The 27,303-nt window shown below is 51.5% G+C and overlaps 2 protein-coding genes across 4 annotated transcripts in view; both read right to left on the bottom strand.

Moving 5' to 3' along the window:
• Positions 1–655, bottom strand: part of CHST14 (carbohydrate sulfotransferase 14) — a 3,983-nt gene extending 3,328 nt beyond the window's left edge. The window contains 2 exon segments of the mRNA XM_006093134.3: positions 350–454; positions 639–655. Of these exon segments, the coding sequence (XP_006093196.1) occupies positions 350–454; positions 639–655 (122 nt within the window).
• A 1,118-nt stretch (positions 656–1,773) lies between these two features.
• Positions 1,774–11,901, bottom strand: BAHD1 (bromo adjacent homology domain containing 1). 3 transcript variants are annotated; one of them, XM_006093017.3, is made up of 6 exons: positions 10,462–11,901; positions 8,043–8,425; positions 6,947–7,106; positions 6,483–6,559; positions 5,692–5,792; positions 1,774–5,251 (listed from the first exon to the last, which is right to left on the bottom strand). In XM_006093017.3, exons 1-6 carry the CDS (start codon positions 11,885–11,887, stop codon positions 5,062–5,064), a joined length of 2,337 nt encoding a protein of 778 aa, XP_006093079.1. In that variant the 5' UTR covers positions 11,888–11,901; the 3' UTR covers positions 1,774–5,061. The 3 variants fall into 3 exon arrangements, with proteins under 3 accessions (XP_006093079.1, XP_014314913.1, XP_006093081.1); XM_014459427.2 differs by having other exon boundaries at positions 8,043–8,422; XM_006093019.3 differs by having other exon boundaries at positions 5,062–5,251; positions 5,692–5,783.
• Between the last annotated feature and the right edge of the window lie 15,402 nt (positions 11,902–27,303).

Below are 27,303 nucleotides of genomic sequence, written 5' to 3'. Positions count from 1 at the left end.
AGGGTTGGATCAAATTAAAGAAGAAACCGGACTCAGAGGCACCAACCTGGAGCACAATGGAAGGTTCGACTTCGCTGTAATTAAACCAGGGAAGTAGGTTATAAATATCTTTTAGTATGTATAGATCCCTTTTTCTGCCCGGGATAGAGGCATACCCAACCACGCGTGAAACAGCTCAGGCGGGCGGCGGGAGAGCGCAGGGAGAGAACGGGGCCGGATGTCCCGCCCGACAGCTCTCCACCCCCAGCCCCGCGGTGACACAGGCGCGGGGGCGGGCCCAGCCGGAGGCGGAGAGAGGGGCGGACACCCCTGCTGGGAGCGGGCTGGGCGAGCGCGAGCAGACCCCTACCTGCGCCTAATGCAGGTCCACTCTGGTCCTCCGATTTTGGAGGCAAAAACTGACGAGGTCCCGAAGGCAAAAAAGATCCAGGCCCCGGCGAGTGCCTTCAGGGAGCTGGACGGAGAGGACCTGCACTCTACACCCTGCCGCACACGCTGGCTGGCTGAGCCCTTCCCTTCTAACAGCTGGAGGAGCCCCCACCCCCTCCCAGCACTCGAGTCCAAACTTTTGGGAGGCCCGTTTCTAGCTTGGAGCAGAGCCCCCAGTGTACTCCCCCTGTCCTGGCCACTCCACTGACCAGGGGCTCCTCTCCATGGTGACCCTTAAACTTAACTACCTGGCCGATTAGCGTTTATCCACTGTAATGCTGAATATCCCTCCCCCAGGCATGAAGAGGTGGGATAACTAGTGAGGAGCCAATGACAAGTTGGTGCCTTCTGACCAACGATGTGGTCAGCTCACATTTTGAAGGGTGAGCAGCTGCAGGGACAGAGCTTCCTTGCCTGGAGCCAAACACATGCTCAAAGGCACCAGGTTGGCCACCTGGGCTAGAGGCTGATGGGGGAATGCCCTGGATGTCAGTGGCCAGCCTTTCCCCACCTGAACTGGGTTCTTTGCTAAGTACCCAGACTTCATCCTGTCATGTGTGGAGAGCCAGGGAGCTCTGAAGCACAGTAGTACTGTTGAGAATCCACACTTCTTGAGGCAGGTCTTTGTATTCTCTCCTTCATTTGTCACAGTCACCCTGGGAGTGAGATGTCACGGGCATTTCCCACTGTGCAGCTGAAGAAACAGGCTCCAGGAAGCTGAGACTCTATGGATCGGCCTGATTCTAAAACCTGAATTCCATGCTTCAGAGATGGAGTACAAAAGTAGAATGGTTGGGAAGGAGGAAGTAGCTGACCCAGGACACACTGTACTGAGGGGGTGGGTGATGGATCAGTAGAGTCCAGAGGCTTTGAGTTTAGTGGGAGAATGGCACTACCACTGATCAGATGAATTCAGAAGGATGAGGGGTTGAGGGATGAAATGAAGCTAGAAGTCTCTTGGTTGCCCCTCAATCCTAACAATATGAGCACATAGGATGAACCATCATTCCCTCAGCAGAGTACCAGTACCTAGGTATCGGGGCTCTAGGCCAATTCCTGCTGGCCAGTTTCCCAAGGGTATGGCCTAAGGTGATGAGGTGCTATCTATCTTCACTGACCAGTTCCCAGGTCACCAGCCTGATGAGGGCTGGCAACCCAAAGATTTCAGTCCAGGGAGGTGGCTCTGGCCACCACGGTGCTAACAAGTCAACTCTCATTCCGTCTCCTCTCCTCCCTCTACTTTCTTGATCTCTAAGCCCCTGCACTGCAAGGGTTAAAAGGGACCCCCAAAGCAATGAGCGCCCCTGCACCCACACACAAAAAGATGACAGGACACACAGAAAATGATCCTTTTCTAAATCAATACAATTTCTCAAATTTATTTTTCTTAAAGTACTTCTAATCTCTGTCAAAAGGGAGGTGAGGAAAGATCCTCCCTCCCTTGTAAACACTGAAATACAGATCTGAGAAACCAGGGTCGACACACACAAAAAGTGCATTTTACAAAATTATCAACTAAAATATATTTTACATGAATTATGCTCCATTGAAATTCTACCAGCTGCATTTTCAGGTTCGAAAAAATATTTCCACATCTAAGAGATTTCAAAAGCATTTAAGTTCTGGGTAGCAGACCCTGGGAGGAAGGGCCTTGATTTCTCCTGCTGGGTCGGGCTGGGCTCCTAGGTGGCAAGGGCCCAGCACCCTGGGAATCAGCAGGCTCCAAGACTGGCTCTTCAGAGCCCCTACTCTGCCAACCTCTCCTACTGCACAGCCCTCCTAGACCGATGCCTTCCTCCAAACAGCTTATTCCATTCAAGGGAACCTGAGTTCCTTCTCTTCAGGCTTGGGATTGGGCTTTTCCTGTGTAAATTCACCTCAAACATCCAGGCCTCCCCCACCTCAATGACCAAGCAGGAGCAGCCCAGTTTTCTCAGGAAGAACATAGGGTCAGGGCTGCTGGGAGTGCCCTCAGGATTCACTTCCATCTCCTACAGACCTGGCCTGACCCCCCCACCTCCCAATGCCACCTACTCAGCCTGCTGGGTCCGTGTCTGCCCCTGTGGGGGTAAAGGACCCAGGGCTGCCCTCCTTGGCTCCTGCCCCCAGGGATGTGCTCACAAGCAGGCTCCCAGCACCAGGTCCAAGCCACACAGGGCTCTTCTCCCTCCCCACATGCTCCTCTTTGGTACAAACAGGGAAGAACCAGGCTGCTCCAGCCCTCCCATAGAGAACTTCATGGTAGGGCCTAGCTCTGGAAATGACAACAGGGGGCTGAGTCTCCTAATCTACTCTGGGGAGCAGTCTGAGAGCAGGGCCCCTGGGCAACAAGAACAAAATGGGGTCTTTAGTTCCTAGAGTGAGTGGCTGCAGCTCAGCAGGTCTGTGGACTGATTCAGTGTTTTTTTTTCACTGGGATGTAAATTAGTGCAATCTACAAAAGACTAGGGTGAGGGGTGGCAGGACAAGGGGAACACCAGCGTGGCCTCCCTTCCCTACATGGAGAGTATCTTTGAAGAAGTATTCAAAGCTCTGAAGCCCTCACCTGAGTGTGTGCAAGGCAGCCCATGAGGCTCTGGGTCAGTTCTGCTGTGCACTGCACAAGGCCTGTCAAAGCTGCCCCTTAGAACCCAACACTGCTGCTCTGCAGGCCACCCTGGCCGAGGTGGTACTGTCCTACATGCAGGCAGTATACGGGGAGTGGGAGTGCCAAATGGTGACAGTGCTGATGGCCGTGCTGGAGGCCCTGACGGGTGCTGCGCAGCTCTGGGACCCTCACATTGCAGCGCCCTGGGCGCTTCAGTGAGCTCTGCAACACGCTCAAGGCCATGCTGCAGAGGAAGACAGCCTGTCAGGGCACTGATGAGGACGAGGACCAGGCTGAAAATGACGCTGGTGAGGCCATTCCTGCCCTGGCAGCTGCGGCTGGGGAAGACGCTTTTGCCCCCTTCTTTGCTGGGTCTTTGCCATTATTGCTCTGCAAGACGAAACAGGGCTGCACAGTGGCAGATAAGTCCTTTGCAGTGGGGAGTCTATTAAGGGCCTGGGTGCTGCCTCAGACCAGTTTGTGTCCCACCTGTTCCCCATCCTGCTGAGCGCTGCCTGGGAGGCAGACTCCCAAGTGTAGAGCAATGCCATCTTCGGGCTGGGTGTGCTGGCTGATCACAGGGGCTGCCCTGCCCAGGAATACTTCCCCAAGCTGGTGGGCCTCCTGTTGACCCTCCTGGCATGGGAGCATTGCGATCATGTCCATGTTATCTGTGGGGCACTCACCCATCTACTGATGGCCAGTCCCACAAGAAAGCCAGAGCCCCACTGAAGGAGGACTTGGAGGGGTGGGTCACCATAGGGCACCGCTTCAGCTTCCTATACCAGAGCAGCCCTGACCAGGTTGTAGATGTGGCTCCTGGGCTCCTGCACATCTGTAGCCTCATTCAGGCTGATGACAAGATCCCACCAGACACCAAGGCTGCAATGCTGCTGCTCCTGACATTCTTGGCCCAACAGCACACTGACAGCTTCCACTCCACTGGGCTCACCGCCTGGCGATAAGGCTCAGGAGCTCCAGGCCATTCTGAGCCCTCACCCAGACTGTGGGCTGCAGCTGGGCCAGAGAGAACAGCCTTCCCCAGGCCCCAAACCACCTCTCAGCCCAGTGCCACCTCATGCCTTACCAGATTCTGGGGTCCCAGCCCTGCTTGCTGCCTTATGGGGCTGTCCCTGGGGCTGGATCTGCTATGCTGTGGGACAACACAAATGGACTCATGACAACATATTGTAATAAAGGCAGGTTTGATTTCAGGTGGGTGTAGCTTGAAGAGTCATGTGTGAAGTTCTGCAAGAGGTTTCCTAGAACCTCCAAGTGTAAGGCATGAGGAAAAGTCTTCAATAAATCAGGTAGCAATTTTCCTTGCCCCTGTCCCCCACCCCCTCCTAGCTCCCTTTTGCCCTCCCAGACATGAAAAACCCCATGTTGATCAGTTAACTTCAGGGAAGCCAGACCTGCTGGGTGGCAAACAGGAAGCTGACACCCATGACTCTGAGGGCCAGGTAACTTGTCCCAGCACCAGGGGCTATTGCAGGGGCAAAGGAGGAAAGCCAGGGAAAGGCCCTGAATCCAGGAAGAGGAAGTCAATGCTCTGGAAGCCAGACTCTGGCTCTCTATGCCTCAAAGGAATGAGCTGGGAGCAGTGCTAGAATCTGAAAGAGGCTGGTCCCAGGCTGATGGGGAAGCAGCAGGTCACAGTGGGTGAGGTAAAGCTGGCTCCCACTATCCCTTGAAGGGCCCAGAGGAGGATAAAGAATGGCCTGTTGGGCCTGGTTCCTGAAGGACCTCCTCCTCCCCCCAGGGTCCCATGCCCCTCAAGCCTGGCCCAGCCTCAGGGAAGACTGCCTTCTTCAGGAGTCTCTGCCCAGGGACCACAGAGAGGTACCCTGGACCAAGCTGTGGGCTCTGATGCTTTTCTTATACCCCTTCCCTCCCATAAGACCCAGAACCCACAGGGGCCCTTGCCCTCCCCCCAAGAGAACCACAGGCCAGCAACCTCGGGTCCCTGTGGCCCCTTAACCAAGTGCTGTGCTTCAAGCAATGCCCCCTGGCCCGAGCCCCACTTGCCCATGGGCAGGAGGAGGCTACTGGGGGTTTTTGAGGATGCGGCCATGGCGGAAGTCATAGACGTGGCGGCAAAGAAACACCAGCTCAGGGTCCGTGTCCTCGGGTACTGTGCGGTGTGGCGGAGTGGAGTAGTCTGCAGAGGGGGGCACCAGTGCTGTCTTTCGGCTGGGTAGACCCTCGCCTCTGCGCTTGGCCATGGCACAGAATCTGCAGTGACACACCATTCACCTTTATCAAAGCCACCTTTGCAGAAAGACCTTCCCTTCCCTTCCCTTCCCTGCTCAGAGAGCTGAAAAGTAGCCTTCACCCCCCACTTGGTGCTGCCTCACCTGTCCTAGGGGCTACACCCTCTCTGCCAATTGCCAGTCTGTCACTGGGGAAACACCTGCCAAGGCCTCCCTCATGACCACCTGCCAATTCTCCTTGGTATTTTCTGAGAGCCATACTGTAACCACCCCCAATTCTGTCCAACCACTCTGCCTCAGACAAGCAACAATTTTTTTTTCTTCTAAAAATATTAGATGGCAGAAGCAGGCTGTAAAGAAGAACCTTCTGGGAGGTCAGGCCCAGTGAGATTACAGGCAGCCCCCAATAGCCCTGAAGAGTCTGAGGGGAGAGGCTAGCCAGAGACACAGGCCACCACCCACCTGCAGTACTCTGCAAAGGTCAGCACATAGCACTTTTCCTCGATGCAGGCCACACTGTTCTGGTCCTGATGTCTCGATGCAAAGACTTCATTCTGCAAAGGCTCAAGGGGAGAGAGGAGATCAGTTACCGGGGTTGGGAGCACTTAATTCCAGGGGAAAGTGGACGTTAACGCCAACCCCTCTGCTGAGACTCCTGACCCGAGATCGCTCCAGCTGGTGCCCAGAAAGCCAGGGAGCTTCCCTGGAATGTGAGCCTAACATCTCCTCACCTGGAACCCCAGGGCATTCCTCCCAGATTCTGAGGGAGCACCTGGGGAACCCAGGTACCCCCTCCAGCCCCTCATTAAGCTTCCTAACCCCCAGCCAGGGGAGGAGGGGGAGTCAGTGTGCATCTTCCCAAAAAGTCCCAGAGGGAAAGAGTAAAAGCAGGCTCAGATGGGGGGGGGGGGGGGGGGTGGTAGGAACCACATCCAGAGGGTATTACCACTTCCAGCACACCACTGGGTATGGTGCTAAGGAATGTTAGGAGCAGTCTTTCTCCCCCTCCCTCTCATGCTGCAGACAGCATCAAAGGGGGCTAGGTGTGCCACTCCACTTCCCCTAACCCTTTGAAACATGAATTGGGGAAAAGAGGCTGAAACCCAGGCCCTTCCCCAAGTTCTCTGGTATCCAAGGTAACAAGTCTAGGGACTTGACTACCCATGGCTGTCCACCCCGTATCACCTCCTTATGCTACCACCTCTCCTTCTGCCAAACCCTGCCTTCCCCATTCCATTTGCCTGGTAACTCACCTCGTGCATGCTGGGACTGCGGCCTCCCTGTAAGTGCTCTGGTCTGTAATACCACAGGAGGCTCATCATCAGCTCTCCTGGGGGTACAAGAGAAGCAGTCAAGGCTTGAGCTGGCAACCCCAGAGTTACTTCGGCAGGCAGGCTGGCCACTTGCCCTGGAGGCTCATCCAACTTCAGTGCTGGGCCAGTGCTGAGCCTCTGCCTCAAGCCAAGCCTGGCATTCAGAAGCCTGGAATGCCATTAGGTATGAAGGGAGAAGGGGGGAAAAGCAATGACAGGTGAGGAAGGGGGAGAGGTGCCCAGGTTCTGGTGGCTGGAAAGGTTAATGAGCTGATGCAACCTAAGCGACAAGGCCATCTGTCTGTAGCCCTCGGTAGCAGACAGACCCCGGATGAGTGGAAGGCAAACTGTGCCAAAAACACGGGGAGACCAGTGCCAGGTCAAACTCCAGGAAGTGGGGGTACCTGATTCAGGGTTCTCCCAGAGGGCAGAGATCTTGGCCACATAAGGTGTAGACGTCTTTCGTGGGCCTGACTTGAGGAGGACAGTATCCCGGACTCGAATGGTCTCTCCATGTCGCTCCACCGCTTGGTAGCTCTTTCGAATGGCTGGTTCTGGTTCATCCTGTGCAATAAAGCAATGATATAAAAAGGCTTGTGCGGCTGCACCCTGACTACCATACCCCAATAACCGACTCACTCCAACCCCCAGCACTGGGTAGGTCCTCAAGCTTCCTAATGGGATAGTCCAGGTTTGGCCCTTCAACCACCACTGTAGGTGGTGTAGCCTTAGGTAAATTAATTACTACTGCTAAGCCTCAGTTTCCTCATCTGTGAAATGAGGATAATTATAGGAACATGGGGTATGTACCTCATAGGGTAGTGGTAAGGATGAAAGCGGATAATGCATGTAATTAGCACAGTTCTGGCACCTCAGAAGTGCTCAGTAAATTTTAGTCGACATCCTTTTCATCATCCCAGATGTTCCTATATCACTGATTTTCTCTGCCTATCCCAGTTTTCCATACACATACTTACCCAAAAAGCCTCTATGAAAGATATGTTTTATTGATTTGGGAGAGAGAGAAACATTGATTGGTTGCCTCCCATACAGGGAATTGAACCCACAACCTAGGAATGTGCCCTGAGTGGAAATCGAACCCGCAACCTTTTTGATGTACAGGACAACGCTCCAACCAACTGAGCCACCTAGATGAGTGAAAGTCCTCCATTTTAAAATCCAGAATAGAAGGGACAGCATGAGCAGGGATGAGAGATGAAAACACTTCAGATAACTTCCCTGAGAGTCCAAGACAGAGATGGCAGCCACCAGCTGTCTGTGTGCATCCTCTGACCTCCCCGAGGTGCACAGTACAGGATCAGTACAGGACAGGGGAGCAGGCTGGGCCAGCATGACTGGTTCCTGGAGCACAAGTGAGCTGGAGCCCCTTGTCATCTTTCAGAGTAGCTGGAGCCAAGATTCCTGAGATGCAACTCACTTCAGGTCCTATGTCCCCAATGTCACCCTCTCTTCCCCCATCAGCTAAGAGCTGGTACTCACCAAGACATAGACCGCCTTCTCACAGGCAGCCCCAACAGGTACCCAGCCGTTAGTGCGGCGGCGGCGATGGCGGCGTGGGCGTGGGCGCTGGACACGTGGTTGCTTGGGGTGGCTGGGCCTGCGGGCAGCCTTGCTCCTCACAGTGTGCCTACAGCTGGAGCCTGTGCGTAAACCTGACTTGGAGCCACTAGGAGGCTTGGCGCTCTGAGGGCATGCACGGGCTACTGTCTGAGGCTCTGAGGTGGGTGTCTGAAGATGAGGGACGGGCTCTGCTGCAGGTGGCACGCTGGGCACAGGGCATCCCAGGAGGGGGTGGGCAGGTGAGGCTGGGTGGCCAGCTTCTGGAAGAGGAAATTCCAGCTGGCCCAGGGACCTGCAGCCTTCTGGGAAAAGGAGAAAGAAGGTCAGGACAAGTAAGGACAAGCAGTAACCCCACCCTGGCCTCTCTGCTTTCAGAACCTGCTCCTATTTTAATTCTAAGTGTGAGCCCAAAGGCTGCAGAGGTGAAAAGTTGGGTCAGGGGCCTTTAAAGTGGATTGTCAGAGTGACTAGCCAACGATGTTTCTTGACCTTGGAGACTGGGCCACAGTCATCTCCATCTCCCCTTCTAACCTGAAAGAAGGCGGTGGATAATGGGAACAGCTTTCCTAGCTCTGATTTAATCTCCTCTAAAGCTTCCACAGTGCTTAGGAGCAGAGGAGCTGGAATCAGACAGCTCAGGATATGAATCCCAAACCTGCCACTTAGTTGTGTGACCTCAGGCAAGTCCCTTGACCTCTCAGTGCCTTGCAATAGTAGTAGTTGCAAATATGTAGTCTGTTCTAGGTATTTTTCTTTTTTTTTATATATATATATTTTATTTATTTATTTTACAGAGAGGAAGGGAGAGGGATAGAGTGTTAGAAACATGAATGAGAGAGAAACATCAATCAGCTGCCTCCTGCACACCCCCTACTGGGGATGTGCCTGCAACCAAGGTACATGCCCTTGACTGGAATCGAACCTGGGATCCTTCAGTCCGCAGGCCGACGCTCTATCCACTGAGCCAAACCAGTTAGGGCCTAGGTGTTTTTCTTATCAATGTATTAACTCACCTCATCCTTACAACAACCTTATGAGAAAGGGACCATTATTCCTATTTTACAATTAAGGAAACTGAGACATTGAATAGTTATTGGCTTGTCCCAGTCACGTGACTAAGGAAGTGGGAGAGAACATTTCGCTCTAAGTCTGGCTCCACAGTCTATGCTCAATTACATGCCAGGTGGCCTCCCATCTGTAAAGTGCTTTAGAACTGTGCCTGGCACATGGTGCTTCCACACGGTCCCAGGACAAGAGGGTAAGGACCTTGGGTCCCACAGGTTAGGTGTCTAGACTTGGAAAGTGATCCAAAAGAGAAGGAAAAGCCCGAGAAGAAGCCTGTTCTCATTTCTAAGAACTCCAACTCACACCAGAAGCTGAAACAACCAGTCTGGCCAGAGTCAACTGGTCTATAAAATTGTTTTATAGACCCCCCTACAAGAGGGGTGTGAGGGAGGGGAAGCCTGGGAAGGCCTGGCCTCTCACTTCACCAGCAGCAGGGCCAACTTGCCAGCCAGGATGGCTCTGGTCACCTTGTTTCCACTCAGGAGCCAGGAAGGGAGCCTGGAGAAGCATGTGAGGACACTCCTGCCAATTTGGGGGAAGAGAGATCACTGTGGGGGTGTCTCATCAGCTGTATCACGAGCCTCTCAGGTGTCTGGGTCTTGCCAGGAAGGCAGACACCAAAGCCACAGGCCCTGTGAGCACCCTGTCAGTGCCAGGGAACTCTGTCTGTTCTTAGAGTGTGCCCACCCTATCCACCCCTAGCAAGGTGATGCTAAGTCTGGGCACTTCTTCTCTTTCAAAGCCTGTATAGCCAGGGTAAAGCTGTTCTACTGCAGTTGGCATCACCTACTGGACCTTGTAACCCCCACCCTTTCTATGAATGCTGTACTTGGCTGGCATGCAGATGGTCTGGGCTCCTGGAAAGTAAGGAATTCTAGCTTTCTTCAAGGAGGACAGAAGGGACATGGAAACAACTTGGCAAAAGCCCTAATTTTAACAACTTGCTACTCAGAGTCTAAGATTGGCAATCCCAATGGGGAGGGAAGAGGCCCCTCCTGTCCCCTCCACCACAACAATGCTACCTATGGCAGCCAATGCTGTCAGGCCAAGAAATCTCTCCATAGACAGTGGGGACAGAGCAGGGCTGCTAAAAGCTAAACACTGGCCCCTTTCCTGGAACTGCTCCTAGGCTTGGGGCACAAAACAAGGGAAGTCCTCCCCTTTCAAAGCCCCCTACCTCCCATGCAGTAGCACCTCAAGGAGCCCACAACCCACCCTCCTGGGACAGTGTCTCAGAGACTCTCTAGTACATCCCATCCTCAGGAAGGCTTACCTGCTGCAAAAGGCATTTTGTAGGAACAGCCGCCACAGGTAGTGCCAATGTGGGTAAGAGAAGGGGGCAACATTTCACAGATGCTATAGCCATTCACTTCAGCATCCTCACTGGAACAGTAGTGAGAGCCCCAGGGAGGGTGCAGGAAAGGTGTGCCCGCAGGCACTGAGCTCGGGGCCACGAGGGGCCCCTCGGTAGGTGCAGCCACAGGGGACAGCTTGCCCTCGGGGAGCATGGGGCATGGGGAGTAGCCCCCACACTGTAGCCCATCTTGGCTGCAATACAGGTAGAAGCTGCCTAGCGCAGTGAGCTCAGGCCGACCACACAGCCCACTGTAGTCGGCGGGGTTGCCAGGCATAGGCAGGAGGGACAGCTGGGGTGTAGGGAAAGAGGGCTGGTGCAGTTCCTGCTTGGGAGCAGGTGACTCCTCTCCTGGGCGCCCAGGCTCTGGCTTCAGGGCTGCCTGTCCACCCATCAGCAGGGGCAAGTGGGGGCGCAGCCCTAAGGGGCTCTCCAGAGCCTTGCTCAGGGGCTGGTAAGGTAGCTGGTTGGATGGTCCATGAGGGGTTGCAGATAACCATGGCTCCTCAGGGCACCCTTGCCAGCTGGGTGGGCTTGCAGCCTCCCCAGAGCCAACCCCCTGCTGGGCCTTGGGATAGTTCTTGCCATTGACTTTGGCCCACTTTGGCCTCAGAGCCTTCAGTGCTGGTGGCTCAGTGGAGCGCCTGTCTGCTTCTGTGTGGGCACGAGGTGGCCGCAGGGGTAGCTCCCGCTCCTGGCTCAGCTTTAGGAAGGCAGCTGCATTCAGGCTGGCCAGTCTCTTGGGAGCTAGGTCACCATCTCGGCGGGCACCTTCATCCGGTGCTGGCTCTGGGGACAGATCCCGACTTTCTCCTCCGCGGTCCTCCAGTCGTGGCCGCTTCTTGGAGGAAGACCAGCCTCCAGTGGCCCTGTCACGGTCCCGACTGTGGTGGTGGTCTCCGCCTCGACTTCGGCGGCTGCCCGCCAGGCTGCTGGTGTCCTCCCGCTCCAGCAGCAGGTTATTCAGGGCCTCGGCATTGAGGGAGGCCAAGCGCCGCTTGCGGGGCTGGGTGAGGCCAGTGTCCTCACTGGATGGATCCGGGCTGGGGGGCTTGGGAAGGTCAGGGGGCAGCTCATCAGCCTCATCTGCACTCCGTGGATCAGCCACATTTTCTAGGCGAGTCAGCAGCACTTTGCAGGCCTTGGGCTTCTCAGGAACCAAGGGACGCTTACGCAGTGGGTAGTTCTTGCGGCGCCCTGTGAGGTGCCCTGGGCTCTCAGGCATGCCTGGGTCCATACCCTCCGCCCCCTGCTCCATATTGCTGCCTTCCATTTGCAGGGGCTCCCGGCGGCCAATGGGGCCCGAACTCAGCATGGGAAGGGACTTCCTCCGAGTGTGTGTCATGAAGTACCTCCAATCTGCAGGACAGAAGGAAGGCAATGAGAAAAGCCTGCCCTGCCCTGCTTTTCCCCCCACTGCAGCCTATCCAGCCCCACCTACAGTAACTCCGGCCTACCCTCACCCATCTCCAGCCTGGATTTTCATGGTATCCTCTTCCACAGTGCAAAAGTTCAATGAGGTCAGGGTATCAGCAGCTGTGCAAGGAATGGCTGCCCCATTCTTCTTTTATTTTTTAAATATATTTTTATTGATTCGAGAAAGGAAGGGAGAGGGAGAGACAGAAACATCAATGATGAGAGAGAATCATTGATTGGCTGCCTTCTGCACACCCCCTACTGGGGATTGAGCCCACAAACTGGGCATGTGCCCTTGACCAGAATCGAACCTGGGACCCTTCAGTCCTACGCTCTATCCACTGAGCCAAACCAGCTAGGGCTGCCCCATTCTTCTTTTAGCCTAGGGCCCTTCTTTGAACTAAGCCCTGGGAGAGCCTACAGAGCAATGCAGGCCCCAGGGTCAGCAGACAGGAGCAACTAGGGGCTAAGCTCTTAATTCTCTGATTGTTTTTCTCCAGCTAGCTACTGTTTTCTAGCCAGGAAGAGGCTCTGAAGACACTGAGCCAGGATGGGGGCTTGGGTGGTGGGAATCCATCTATTTCTTCAAAAATATTACCAACCCCCTCCCCCTTGATGGGGCTTCTGAGATTGGCCATAGGATGATAAGGACATAGACAGTGAGGAGTTGAGATGAGGAAGCTGCCTGCTGGGCCATGGAGGAGGCAGAGTCCAGCTTGTGAGGACACCCTGCTGAGCATGTAGGGCTGACAGCTATAAGCTGGTCTTGCTGGAAAAGCCAAGGAAGGGTGAAAGCCTGGCTTTGAGGAGTCGGTGGTCAGGGGAGGTTTCAGCCAGCCCTAGGAGCCAGACCCACCTTGACTCAGGGGATTCCAGGGAAGGGCAGCCTAAATAGTGCTAGTGCCTAGGGAAAGAATGTCAGTAAAGCCAGGGCCAGCAATTTTGGGGGGAAAACACAGAGACCACACACTAGTGTGGTACATCTTTAACTCCTCCAATAGCCACTAAGAGCTGGGAAAAGAAAATATCATGGAGAAGAACTAACTCAGGAGGCTAATGGGAGCTGTCTTATTAATCCTGCCCTATTCTGCAGGTCTTCTACCTGACAGGCAAGACTCCAGGCAAGAGGCAGGATGGCGCGAGTACCAGGAAGCCCAGAGCCCCTGACAAAAAAAATGCCCATGCCCAGGCACCATCCCCTAACTTTGCTTGTCAAACACTTCCCCCATCCCCAACATACCTGGGGCAGCCTGGACCCCATTCTGGGAGGGAGGCCAGAGCCAGGTGTGCGCTAGAAGCTGTTATGGCCAAGGCAACAGAGTAGTGGGGAGGAGAGTTGTCGGTGGTCAGAGACCACTGAGTGGCTCATTCCTCATATACGCCCTAACCCAAAGCAAGGTGCTGCCAAGTAAGGTGCCAGATTAGGCTCTGCCCTCCCTGGTACCCAGCAACCCCCTCCCCACTCAGTAGGCCTAGGCTTTCCAGCTTTATTTTCCCACTGTAATTGTTATTCACACTCACTCTACCTCAGGAGCTGGGAGAACTCCTGCTGGGCCAGGATTTAACCCTGGAAGTCCCAGGCCTAAGGGCTCCCAGGGATTCCAGAGCCCTTCCCAGCTAGCCCCAGTGGCCTTGGGTCAATGGCTGGGGTCACTGAGTATCTACTCTCCTGAGACATACTGCACTAACTGAGACAGAGTGCTCAGAAAACCAGGGCAGCATGGGTGTCCCTCATCCCTGAGAAAGAACGTGGAAAACTGGAAAAGAGAAACAGCATGCCCAGGGTTGCTCTGGCCACAATGCGGGGAACCTGCCACTGCCCAGAGACCAGACCCCAGGCATGACTCATAGTCACAGAAGGTAAATCCATTCATTCCTGAAGCACAGACAGGAGAGGTCCTAAAAAATCCCAGGCATCTGCTAGGCTCCTTTAGACTCCTGCTTCTAATCATGGTGACCACTCATCTCTGTTTGCTCAGCATGCTGATTAGCAATGTATCCTTTCATGCTTAAAAGCACCCCAGTTACTTATAACTCACGAGCCCTTTTCTCAAAGGCAGGATATCCCTGTGCCAGAGGTGGAGGAGCAGCAACAAGGAGAAACACATCTGTATTTCCTAGGAAAGCCTAGACCCAGCTCTCTCCCACCCCCAGAGGGCCTGGAGATGGAGGACAGTGAACAGACCACACAGCGGAGCAGGGGCCAAAGCCCCTAAACAGGCCCCAAGTTACCAGAGGAGTCAGGCCTGAGAATGGCGGGGAGCCAAGGCTGAGGTCACCTAGGCTTGTGGCCTTTAAGGACACGGACAAATACAGAGCAAGGAGGGGGTGGATGGGAAGGAGAGGGAGCACAGGGCGGTGCTTTCAAGCCTGGAAAACGAAAGAGCAAAAGAGCTCTTAACTGAGGGGTACTGGTCTGTCCCTGCTTCTCCCCTGCCCTGTAGAGTAGCCCTCTCTTTACATCCAGTCCCTCAGGGACACCCACTGGCCCCCTCCCGCCTCCAATCCCTCCATTCTGATGCCCCGATTCTCTGGCTGACTATCCAGGGAAGCCTTTAAATCATAGAGGACGAGTCACATTTCCAAATCAAGCATAAGAGCCTCTTGCTAGCCTCCCTTGATTCTGCCAAATCCCGTCATCCACTAAAAACACCCAAGGCCATCAAAGGCACATTGCAAAACAATTCTTAGCTTCCATGTGGTGCCTAAGGCTGCAATGTCACTCATCTCCCTGAGAAGAGGCAGGGGTCTCTACTGCCTGTTTCATTGCACTCCAAACTGAGAGCAAGTGTGAGTCATGCTTTGAAGCTGGGGCTACAGCTTCCCCCTCCCCCAGGTGGGACTGGGTGAAGGGGGCTCCTGGCCTGCAGGGGGTGACCCAACTCCTTGGAGAAAGAAGATCCTGGAAAGCAGTAGGCTTGGTTCCCATTCCAGCTCTGCCAATCCTTCTGCTCTCCTGCCCCTCCCACTTATACACCAGCTCAACCAGGAACTTGTCTAACTGCAAGAGACAAGGGTGCCTGGGTTCTCCCAGCATTATCCTCTTCCTCTCTGGGAAGCCCTGTCTTCCCAGGCACAGGCAGTCCAGGTCCCCTTGGGGGAAGGTTCCTAGGAGGGATTTCCCAGGGCATATTACCACTCACTTAAGATCATGTCAAGCAAGCTCTCACTGAAGAAAACCAGCCTGACTGTTCCCAGCTCTTAAGAGCAATAGCAACTACTATGAAGGATGGCCAGCAAACCACATGTTCAGTCCAAAATCCCAAGTGTACTCTATTTTTAAAAAATATTTTCATTGATTTTTAAAAAATTATTCTTTATTGCTGAAAATATTACATATGTTCTCCCTTTTCCCCCATTGACCCCCTCCAGCCCCGCCCCCCAGGTCTTCAGCATCCTATTGTCTGTGTCCATGGGTTATGCATATATGCATACAAGGTCTTTGGTTGATTACTTCATTGATTTTGAGAGAGAGAGAGAGAGAGAGAGAGAGAGAGAGAGAGAGAGAGAGAGAGAAATATTGATGTGAGAGTGAAACATCCATCAGCTGGCTTCTGCATGACCCCTACTGGGGATGGAGCCCACAACCCGAGCATTTGCCCTGATCAAGAATGGAACCAGCAACCTTTCAGTGCATGAGAAGATGCCCAACCAACTGAGCCACCCCAGCCAGGGGCAAAATCACAAGTGTACTCTAAAGACAGCCAAGGAGCCATCTCAGCCCCAGGCACATCAGGTCTGAAATCAAGGGGGAGATCAGGCCCAGCTGGAGTGTCAAATAAGAGTCTGCTGGGGGAAGTCATCTCCACAGAAATAGAAAGGGGAGGACTGGTCTTTTGCCCTCAAGTGCACAAGCAGCACTGTGCACCCACTCCACACCAGCCCAGGTGGAGCACATCCAAGGGGTGAGCAAAGGAGAGCCAGAGGCTTGGAGAAGTGTGGCCTGTAGGGCTCGACTGAGGGGAAAACCTGAATAGGCAGTTCCAGAGAGCAGAGGCTGGTCTATGGCAGGAAAAGGTCTGAGCCTTGGCCAAGGTTCTCCCTTTACTTACCCAGCTCTAGGCCACACCCCCACCCCCAGACTTGGGGCTCTGCCCTACTGCCCTTTCTGAAACCTTTCTTATCCACTGCATTTTACATTTTGCTTATTAGGCCCAGGCCAAGTAGCTCAGTTGGTTAGAGGATTATCCTGACATGCCAAGGTTGTGGGTTCAATCCCTGGTCAGGACACATACAAGAATCAACCAATGAATGCATAAGTGGAATGACAAATTGATGTATCTTTCTCTCCCTCTCTCATTCAATTTTTAAAAATTTTACTCTTAGGGCTTTCTGATTTATTTTAATGGGAGGGGCGTATTCAAGAGGGTCTTAGATAAAGACCCACTTGGTCACCAGAGAAAGATCCAAGATGAGCCCTGACTCAAGCCACCTCCCAATTATACCTAAAGCCACACAACTGGCACTGAGTTAAATATTGCCTTCCTCTGCAATCTCTCTTGGAATCACCTCCCGCCCCTCCCGAAGGAATAACACTTTCTCATTCATGAGCACTGAGTTTCTTCAATCTTCTATCAGAGAAGAGCAAGAGCACAAAGGTAGGTTCCTGTTCATTTTAATTTAGTTGATGCTATTTCATGAGAAAACAGAGAGGTGAAGCTGCTGAAATTCTTATGATCGTGTAAGTACAGAGATGTGGCTGGTATCCCCAAGAGCTCGTAGAGTAAAAAGAACCAAACCTTTTAGTCAGGCAGACCTGGATTTAAATGCCAGCTCTGGCGCTCAGAGCAACTTTCTTCTCTGAACTCCAGATTCCTCATCTAAAAAGGATACACCAAAATGAACCTTACTTAAGAGTGATGGTAAGGATGATAGAGTCACTGTGCACAAACCTACAAGGGTAGGAACCAACATCCTTCCCCGCTTCCAAACCCACAGACAGAGGTAGGTCTGCCCTGGGCTTCAGTGGTTCCCCACAGTAGGAGTCAAGCTTCCTCTGTGGGAAATCTGAAAACCCAGGGTGCACCTCAACTCTGCTCTGCTATTAGCCCACTGAAAACCCCAAAGTGTCAACCTTAGAGATTGATGAAGACACTGCTTCTTTCCCATGCAGGATCCACTGTGGGATGAATTATGGGAGGTTCAGTTTATAATACAGCAAGAGCACAGGGGCAAAAACTGTACCCCAAGAGACCCTGAACTACAACACCACACCGAGAAACAACTACAGTGAAAGAGGAGCTCCTCAGATGCTAAAGGCCCAGGAATGGGATCAGAGGGTTTGCATCCTGCCTGTTCCCGCCATCTGACTGCCCCGGGGCCCCAGCTCCCTCGTGCCCATTCTGCCTTACTCACTACTTCAGGGTCTCAATTCACTATGAAATCAGGTTAGGATCCTACAAACACCTGGGCAGGAAGCAAGGGGCTCCCAACCAAAGAGAACTGGCCTGACCCCCCTGGACTCAGCTTGTGTTATACATACCCTCAGGTCTGGCAGCCATTTGAAGAGCTGAGCCTGTCCCCCAGAGGCACCAAGCCTATCTACAGCCTGTCAGACCACCTGCTCCTCACACTTCACACTGGGGGCTCCCAGGAGCCCAGTGACACAGGAGCAGCCCAGTTGGGAAGATCCATACCCACACCACGTGGGGTCTGGGGTGCAGCTGGCTCTGTCTTTGCCTACTCCTGTCCACTCTGGCCATCCCAGTAGGACAGCTCAGACACACAGGCCCAGAACTGCACCCAAGTATTCAGAACCTCCACTAACTCTGGCTCCAAATGCAAAACCAGACATCCCATCTCTTGTAACTGTAAAGCAGGTGTGGGGAACCTTTTTTCTGCCAAGGGCCATTTGGATATTTATAACATCATTCATGGGCCATACAAATTATCAATTTAAAAATTAGCCTGCTATATTTGATCAAACATTTTTGTTTGTTTTGTTAATCCTCACCCAAAGATATTCTTCCATTGATTTTTAGGGAGAGTGGAAGAGAGAAAGACAGAGAGAAACATCGATTAATTGCCTCCTGCATGAGCCCCAACCAGGGACCCGGCCAGGGAGGAGCCGGCAACCAAGATATGTGCCCTTGACTGGAATCAAACCCAGGACCCTTTGGTCCACAGGCCGATGTTCAATGGGCTGGTCAAACATTTAATTAACTCACCTCCAATGCCCTGGCAGGGCCAGACCAAATGATTTCTCGGACCTTATACAGCCCACAGGCCAGATGTTTCCCACCCCTGCTATAAAGGAACATAAATCTTAATGGGGAGGGAAGGGAGTTTTAACTCAGATTATAATAAAGTGGGACGCCCCCATTTTATGTAAGAATAGTAATTAAGTATAAACCTATAGGAGTGGGCAAAAGTAGGTTTACAGTTGTGAGTATTCAAAACAGTTTAATCTTATATTATTTATTAATTTTTGTATTTTCCATATGAACAACTATAAACCTACTTTTGCCACTGTATATTAACGGGAGAGTTGGTGGAATCTCCTCCTCACTGGAAACTGCCAGTGCCCTACTTGTAGGGCAAGGTCCTTCCTGCAGGTAGTGGGCTGAGAGAGAGACAGTGTACCCTCAGATCTAGAAGTTGATGTATACACACAGACCCCTGAGCTAGGACAGTGGGCAGAGAGCATTGTATTTTAGTCATACAACAGTGCTCTGCTTTAAGAAACTCTAACCTGGCAAATTAGAAAGTAACCAGGTACAGTACAAAACTAGCCTTTATGGCTTTCTCTAAAGGTACATACCCTTCCCTTACTTGAAGCAATCTGCCTTCCCCTAGCTTCTTCCCAGTGCACAGCTCCTATATGGCCGAGGTAGACCTATACCTGCAGGTGTGGGTCCAACTAAGCCAGAGCACCGTGGCTCATTCCCAGGCCTACGGCACCTCTGTGACCTTTGCTCAGTCAGCCAACATTCGATGACCACTTGGTGCTGGAATCCTCTTGGTGCTGCTGCTAATCCTAGTGGGCTTGGTCAATGAACTGAACTTCTCTGAGCCTTGGTTTCCTTGTCTACCCAACGAGGTTGTTATGAGGATCAAGTTAAATAAGAATGTGGTAAGTGCCTAGCAGAGTGCCTGGTATACAAAAGGTGCTCAATACAAGCTCATTCTTTCCCCCTATATTTCAAGTATTAGGTTAAGTGCTGAAAGAAAAATGCAAAAAAGCCTAAGAAATTGGGACCTTTGGGCTGGTAGGAAGACAGAGGGCAAGAGAGTGTGACAGGGACTGTGATGAAGTGCTTGGAACTCAGTGGAGAGAGTTCCTTTCCCACTGCAGCTTCACAGAGGGCACACTTGAGCCAGAACTTCATTCAGACAGAGGGCCTCCTTCATGCCAGGTGTACTGGCAGAACAAAAGCCCAGCAGGGAGTGGGCAGCACTCTGAGAAATTGGCTTCACAAACATTTGGATGCAGGAAGGGGCAACAGACAAAAGCTGAAGTCTTTTTGAGGCAGGAGACAAATGCCCCTTTCCTCAGACTCAGTCTTACTGGTTCCATGAGACATTTCAGGCTGGGGACGTGGAGCCTGGCTAAGCTTCCTCAGACCCTCCCACCCAGACCCAGCAGTGCCCAGGCTGAGCCAGCAACAAATCTCCTCCTGAAGGAAGACCCATTTGTTCTGGGCAGTTAACAATGTGGGATAAATAAAACAGAAATAGGGCTGGGTTCCCCAAAGCTCAGCAACAGCTCTCCGCAGAATCAGGTGGAAACCTCATGTTACTAATGCACCATTCTTCAAAAAAACACAACAGCTCACCAGCCTGCTCCAGGCCCATGCCCAGGAGTGGCAAAGGATATGTGTTGGTTTAACCACCAGGAGACTCCAAGAATTAACAATTTAGATCTCTAAGAAGGCTTGCCAAGACTCGAGATGCTCTCTTGTCCTGAACAGAAGAAACTGTCCAGCCAGGCAGAGATGGGAGCTCTGCCCTCAGCATCTCCAGCAGGTGTGTTAACCTCCTGAACCAACCAGCCATGAGGAACAAGACCCAAGACAGGCCTTCCCAATGCTCCACCAGCACAAGCAGAACCACAAAGCACAGCCTACCAGAGTTATGGACACCCAACCGAGTATCTTACAACCTAACTAATTAACTAAGTTATTAGTACCACCACCATTAGGATGTAACCTCTATGCTGGGGACAGGCAGGCTCTGTTTTCCTTACCACTAAATCCCATCCACAGGACTTAATAAGAACTTAATCAATGAAGATCTGGCTGCCCACCTGTCCCATCCCATATAATATTTCTACTCTAGACCAGTGGTCGGCAAACTCATTAGTCAACAGAGCCAAATATCAACAGTACAACGACTGAAATTTCTTTTGAGAGCCAAATTTTTTAAACTTAAACTATATAGGTAGGTACATTGTTATTTACTTAATTAGGGTACTCCTAAGCTGGCTTTTGCTAAAAACGTCCTCAATCTGATTGAGGTACGTTCGCTGAGGTCGACCCCTTCCAACTCTCCCATCCACACTCGTCTTGTATATTTGTTTTATCTATCTCCCTTCCGAAAACTGACTTCTGCGCATGGGCCACGAAGTTTCAATTGCACTGTACGTGCGCGCCCGCACGTGGTATTTTGTGGAAGAGCCACACTCAAGGGGCCAAAGAGCCGCATGTGGCTCGAGAGCCGCAGTTTGCCGACCACTGCTCTAGACTAACGGCATCCCTTGGAGCCCAGGACAAGAAACTCTGACACTCAAACTCTCCCCCATCCCCGGGAGCCTCTTCAGTGTAAGCCGAAGTTCAATAGGACTACTTCAGGAAATCTCTTATATTTACACTGCACAACCCTCTTTCACTACTATCCTCTTTCTTCTCTCTCCCAACCTACCCAGCTATCTTTTCAGGATTAATAGGCACTTCTAGCCATGAGCTGGCCCATCAAGTCAAGGCCAGGGACCTCATTCACTTCTTATCCCAAACCATTAAAAGAGCAAGGCTGGTGCTGGAGGCACACTTCTATCAAGACAAAGAATGTCATGAATACTAAGGTGAACGCAGTAGCAAAGAACCAGAGCTAGCATTCTCAGTCCTGAATCCCCTACGTGTGCAAGGTAGGGAATTCCTGATCCACCAGAGGCTTCGGGTATAACCGGATGGCTCATGTTTGTCAAGCACTCACTATGCGCCTGCTGCCAGCTAAGCACATTACATTCAGTCTCATTTATCCTCACAGGATAGTTATTTACCCCATCTGAAAAAGGAGAAAACAGTGGTACAAAGAGGCAAATTCTTTTACCTTCTGTACACCACCCCTGCAACAGAGGACAGCTGCTGGGTCACAGACCAACATTCAAGTTCAACTTGCAAATTAAATTTTGTTTTTCTGTGCTGTTTTAATTATTGGCATAACACATTAATAGTTTTTCCTAATTTTTCATCTTAAAGGACTTGAAGGTGTATTCCAATTAAATGGCATCGGGGAGCTACAAACATAATTTTACAAACTGTTTCTAAAGAAAAGTCTGCTCAAAGATCCCAATAAATTCTTACTAGTATATGCCCTTTTTAAAAAATATATATATTTTTTATTGATTTCAGAGAGGAAGGGAGAGAGATAGAAACATCAATGAGAGAAAAATCATTGATCTCGGCTGCTTCCTGCACACACCATACTGGGGAAAGGGCCCACAACCCAAGCATGTGCCCTTGACCGGAATCAAACCCAGGACACTTCAGTCTGCAGGCGGACGCTCTATCCACTGAGCCAAACCGGCTAGGGCTTACATGCACTTTTGAAAACAAACCCATTTCATATCCTAGAAAGGGTTTTGCAAAGGCTTCAAAAGCATCTTGTCTTGATTTTACAGTAAATCCAGAAAAGTCTAGACTTCCCTCCCACATCTAACCACACCTCTTTAATCAGGTACAATATCCTTCCTCCAGCCTGAACTGCAATGAAGACTGACATTTGGTCATACTCCAAACAGCCACCTTAATGTGAGAAGACATAGTAACTGCCCCTTTGCCCCCTCCCTTGGGACCGAATAAATCCAAGTCCTTTCAATTTTCTCTGAAGATCATGTCTTACAGTCATTTCATCAATTTTATAATTATTTTTTACATTATGTCCAAATTGTATGAACCCCTCCAGGCACACAACAGGGGACACCCGTCACTTCTGAGGCGGGTCTATAGTGGAAATATGAATCTTCCCTTCTGGCATACTTGTCAGGATATCCTGGCATCAAGCAGCACCCTAACACCTTTCCCATGATTTCTATAAAGATCCTCTAAAAACGGATAAATCACCTTTACACTACTTGGCCAAGTAAGAATGTGATTAATAAATTGAAATCCCCCAAACATTTCAGACAGGTAGCGGCAGTTGGAAAAGGGCCTAAGTGTAGGCCACCCTTCTCCTCTGCAGGCAGGAAACTGAAAGCTGCATCAAGGGAGGGTGAAGGGCCCAAACAGGCAGTGGAGATGGACTGGAAAGTAGAAGCAGTCAACACCACTCCAGGTGAGATCCCGGGGTCACTAAAAGCAGAAATGCAACAGGTCACTTTGCCTTAACTGAGGACAGGGAAGCACCTCCTCCCAAACCCTAGAAAAACTGATGTGAGAAAGAAGATGTAGACCCCAAATTCCAGCCTGCATCCATCCTGTTAATTAAGAAAAGTCACTTGTCATTTTTTTTCATTCAGATAACTTGGTCATTGTGCCGTGGAAAAAAAGTTCCCATTTTACATCTCACAGAGGCTAAGAGACAAACCCATTCTTTTATTCCTGGTAGATCAGGCCTGCAGAGGACCTCAAGGACAGTTATCTTTCTGGGGGTGTGAGGGCGGGGGGGGGAGGGGGGAACGGGACACTGAATCAGGTGAATAACCAACCACTCTTGCAGGTATATCACACTGGGAAAGACGGAATCTGGATGAAAATCCTTCTCAGGACACAACACAGAGTCCTGGACATGACTGCCCTGAGGCCTGCTCACCAAACCTGCAATTCTCTGGTCCCCAAGTTTCTAGACCAAGTTGCCTAAGGCAGGATACAATTCCCCTCAGTGAAATCCAAGGGCCCTGTTGGTTGGTGCTCAGCAGCTCTTCGTCTGGTCCTGAGTAGGCCGGCTGCCACTACTCTTCCTCCCTGTCAGCCCGTTTACTGCTCATTAGTGGCCGTACCAGGAGGTGAGCAGGGGAAACATAAAGGAACTGAAATTCAAACCAGTCCATTTTACTCCAGTTAGGTGCCTCCCATAAAACCAGGCCAGATTTCATCATCCAGGTCCTCTCTGTCCCCTGTTCTGGGGAGACTGAAGCAGCACAAAGGCCAGGAACTGTAGAATCTCAGGACCCCAGGCGTCAGAGCCAGTGCTTCCAATCATCATGAACTTTTGATTAAACTCTGTATTTCCCATCTTTTCAGAGTGAACAGGCACTTCTAGCCATGAGCTGGCCCATCAAGTCAAGGCCAGGGACCTGCAGAGCAGGAGTGCTGGGTCTGCCCTGAGTATCAAAGCATACTCTCCTTGTCCCTCCAAAGCACATCAGCAAGTTCACAAAGCAAGTGAGTCCTGCCAGATTGTGCTAGCAATTCCCATAAATACTTAGACTAGGGTAGTGCTGCTTATGTAAAATGCTTCCCCATTGAGAGATGCTGCTTTATTTACATTCTTCCCAACCCATTCATAAAAAGGAGGCCCTTTAATGTTGGGGCTGTCTGTATAATGCTCCATAAACCTGGCAGCTTCGGCTGGCAGCCTTAGTTCAACACAGGCTACTTCTAAATTCCAGAGACATTTTCCCCTTAAGATTTTTTTCTCTTTAATGACTCACCTTGCAACAGGGCACTGAGGCCAGATGTTGCCCAAGCAAGGCCAAGAGGAATAAGAACAGATAAAATAAAAATACACAAGTCCTCCTGAATATTGGGACAGAGAGGTAGAGATGAATGAAAATAAATAAACTGAAAAATCTCTATAGAACTCCAATGTAAAGTAAGTATATTGGTAAGCTGAATTCCTTTCAGGTTTACTGAAACTTCCTTTATGGATGTCAAAATGCTCCCCAACTTACACCCCTATATACCAGAGAAGGTGTAGAGGGTTGTTTTTTTTAACCCCAAAGAAAAAGTTAGAAGAGGGCTCTTTCTGGTTTTTAATTTGGATGGCAGACGAATAAACAAATATTTATTTTCTTTGCTTCTTCATAAAAGTATTTCAGGGTTTGTTGAATCTAAGAGGGGCACAATTTGCTCAGGGTGAAGAAACTCAGGAAAACCCCAGAAAGAGAGGAAGGGCTATGTTCTAGAACACACAGCAAAAACAGCCGGAGTAGCTGAGGAGAGAGCCCAGGAACTACATTCTGAGGTAGCTTGTCTCCTGCTACAGAAGCAAGGAGGAGAGAAGTAGGAATTTTTTTTTAATTGACGGGGAGCGGTCTACATTGCCATGGCAACTGTGAGGGGTAGCCTTCCAGCTTGGAAGGGAAATGCTGGTCCATTAATCATCAAACTGGGGCACAAAAGGGAGGTTTGGGGGGAAAGGGGATGGATGCAGAATTTATTTTTTCACTGTCTAGACTCAAACCAGTCACAGTCCTCATTCCTATTTCCCCCATGGTCCAAGGTTGATGGTAAACAAAAACTGAAGTTCTGAGACAGCTGGGATCATAGCTCTCCTTTCTGAGGGGTCCAGTATGGGGCTAACGCTACCTCCCATGTCAGCAACGCCCCTATAAACACCTCTTCCAACACCAGTGCCCAAAGTCCCATCCATGGGTCAAACCCAGGAATCCTTTTCTTTTCTGTTGTCAGAACCCTGTTTTCTCCCCATTTACACCCAGGATTGAGAAGAGATAAAACATATGGATTCATTTAGCATGGACAACAGGAAGATTGCATAAGAGCAGCAAAGCCGGGTGAAGGGAATGGCCTGGTGAGGTAGGAGAAAAACAGGATTATAGTCTTTTTCCAATTCATATCTCTGTGGTGTCATGTGAGCAATCCATGACAGATTCTTCACCAGCCAGAATATCAGAAACAGCTAAATTTCATTTGTTCCCCATGCTAAAGCATCCCAAAGATCCCCCATCTATAAACCTTTGACAGAAAAGGTTGGAAACCACACGAAGGGCTCCACACTGAGCATTGCTGGGAAAGCAGAAGGGAAGTCTTCCCTCTGTTCCCACCCAACTAAGCGGTCAACTGCATTTACTCATTCAATAAAAGCAATAGCACTCGACGGGGGCACAAAACACACACACACACACACACACACACACACACACACGTTTAACACTCAATATTGGCCTGGAGTGGTCTGAGTGACAGGGAGAGGATGGAGGAGTAGGGTTTAGGCTGGAGGAGAGGAAGGCTCTTCACTGGGGACAACTGTGGAAAGCAGCAGGAGCAAAGATGCAGGGAGATAAATGTGGATGACATGGCTAGAGGAGAGTCATAGGGGAACTGTCAGGGATCAGGCTGCAGGAAAATGGGAGCCATTGCAAGTCCTTGGATAGGGGAGTTACAGGGGGAAGAAGTGCTTTAGGAAGAACGACCTAGCAGCTGTGGACAGACTGGGTCAGATGGACCAGAGGAAAAGGGAGGCCATGACAACACAGGTCTGACACTGGAACAGCAGGACAACAGAAAGGAAGAAAAGGAGGGAGATATAAAAGACAGAAACTCTTCACTGGCCAACCTCTCCAGAGTAAACCCTCCTAAACACTTGAGCTGACTGGCATGAGACTCCTGCCAGGTAAGAGCCTGTCAAAGAGGAAAATCACTGTTGTGGCAATTAATTACCCTTTACATCCAGTGGCCAGACCAGGTTACCCTCTTCTTACAAGAAATCACATACTGTATAGCTCCAGACCAGGCACGAGGGCCTTCATCATTCTCCGAATCTTAGACATACAATTAAATTATCTCAGAACAAACTTTAATCTCTCACATGAGGTAACACATCTCATCCCACAAGCCTCAACTTCACTCAGGCTGGGGTCTAGACCCCCCTGGGGAAGATGGAGAGTGGGCATAAATTAACTCCATGCCCATACTAAGCAAGGCTGACAGGCGGCTTTCCCAGAGTGAGATTACAGCCAACCACAGCTGGGAGCAGCTCTTAACCAACACCTATCTGAGGTGGGACTCAAACCCAGATTCTCAGCAAAAGTCTGCATTCTATACAGCCCGAGTCTCCCGTCTTTGTGTTCCCAACTCTTCCATTTTGGGATCACATAGCGGGAGCTCTGAGTGGGTTTTTACAAATGGAAAAACAGCATCTAGTTTAGAGATGGTCACTGGTGGGGGTCAGAGGAACTCACAGCTTAAGCCACTGGTTCCAAAGTGTCCTCCAGCTGGCCAAGTACAGGGCTGTCCCACCAGGACATGTTGTCCCTCTGGGGCCCTTTTGGGGAAGACATGGGATGGAGAAAAGTAGGAAGTAAAGTCCCTCAGGTGGCACAAAGGAAAAGGATTGCAAGCCTTTTTTATCTAATCATTAAATTTCTGCCTGGATTTATAAACAGCTTTTCATTTCTCCATGTGGATACCTTCTTTGGCAAAAAAAAAAAAAAAGTGCCGAAAGCAGTGTGGATGGATTGCTGGAGCACATCTTGCAGGGTGTCTCCTAGTCCCCAATACAACTGATCTCTGTCCTCTTAAAACTGTCGACAATGGGTGACGGGGAGATGTCCCAGGTGGGATTAAACCTCTGCCCGTGGGCAGACTGCTTGCTGAAAGCCTCATTCCTGGCAGGCTCTAGGGGTTCACAGGGCTGTTGCCTAGGTGAGTTCAGCAACCTCGTCGTTACCTGCCAGGCCCACCGAATTGGCTCCCTCACCTCTGCTCCTGTGCCCCTCCACCCTGACCGGGTCGACCCCCACTCTTCCTAGAACCTCAAGGCGATCCGCGGCGGGAGCGGTGAACCGGTGCCACAGCTCCTCCCGGCGGGCACCCCGGCCCCCCGCCGTCCCCGGGGCAGAGTACGGGCCTGTCGCCCGCCCCTCGGGGTGGGTCGTTCGGACCCGCTCCCCTCCCCGACGCCACCACCTGCGCCCGCTCCGGCGCCGCCTTTGTCCGGCGCTTCAACGCCGAGCGGGCCCCTTGGGCCCGACCTGACCCGGCCCCAGAGGAGCGGCGGCGAGGCGGGGCAGGGCAGGACCAGGCCGGGCCGCGAGCACGGGGTCCTGCTGTCACTTAGAGGCGGTCTGACAACTTCGATCCCTCCGCCCCACCTAAGACTCGGCCGCCGCTCGGCACGGTCCCCGCCGGGGCCTCCCGCGGCCCACACTCGCTCCTCGAACCGGTTCCCTTCCGTCTTCGGCGCCTCCCCTTCCTCTCAGTCCGATCCGGGTCGGGTCTACACTAC

The sequence above is a fragment of the Myotis lucifugus genome, unplaced genomic scaffold (genome assembly GCF_000147115.1).
Source record: "Myotis lucifugus unplaced genomic scaffold, Myoluc2.0 scaffold_109, whole genome shotgun sequence".
Taxonomy (NCBI): Eukaryota; Metazoa; Chordata; class Mammalia; order Chiroptera; family Vespertilionidae; genus Myotis; species Myotis lucifugus.
Note: the sequence above shows the minus strand (reverse complement) of the source record. Positions and strands in the feature narration are given on the sequence as shown.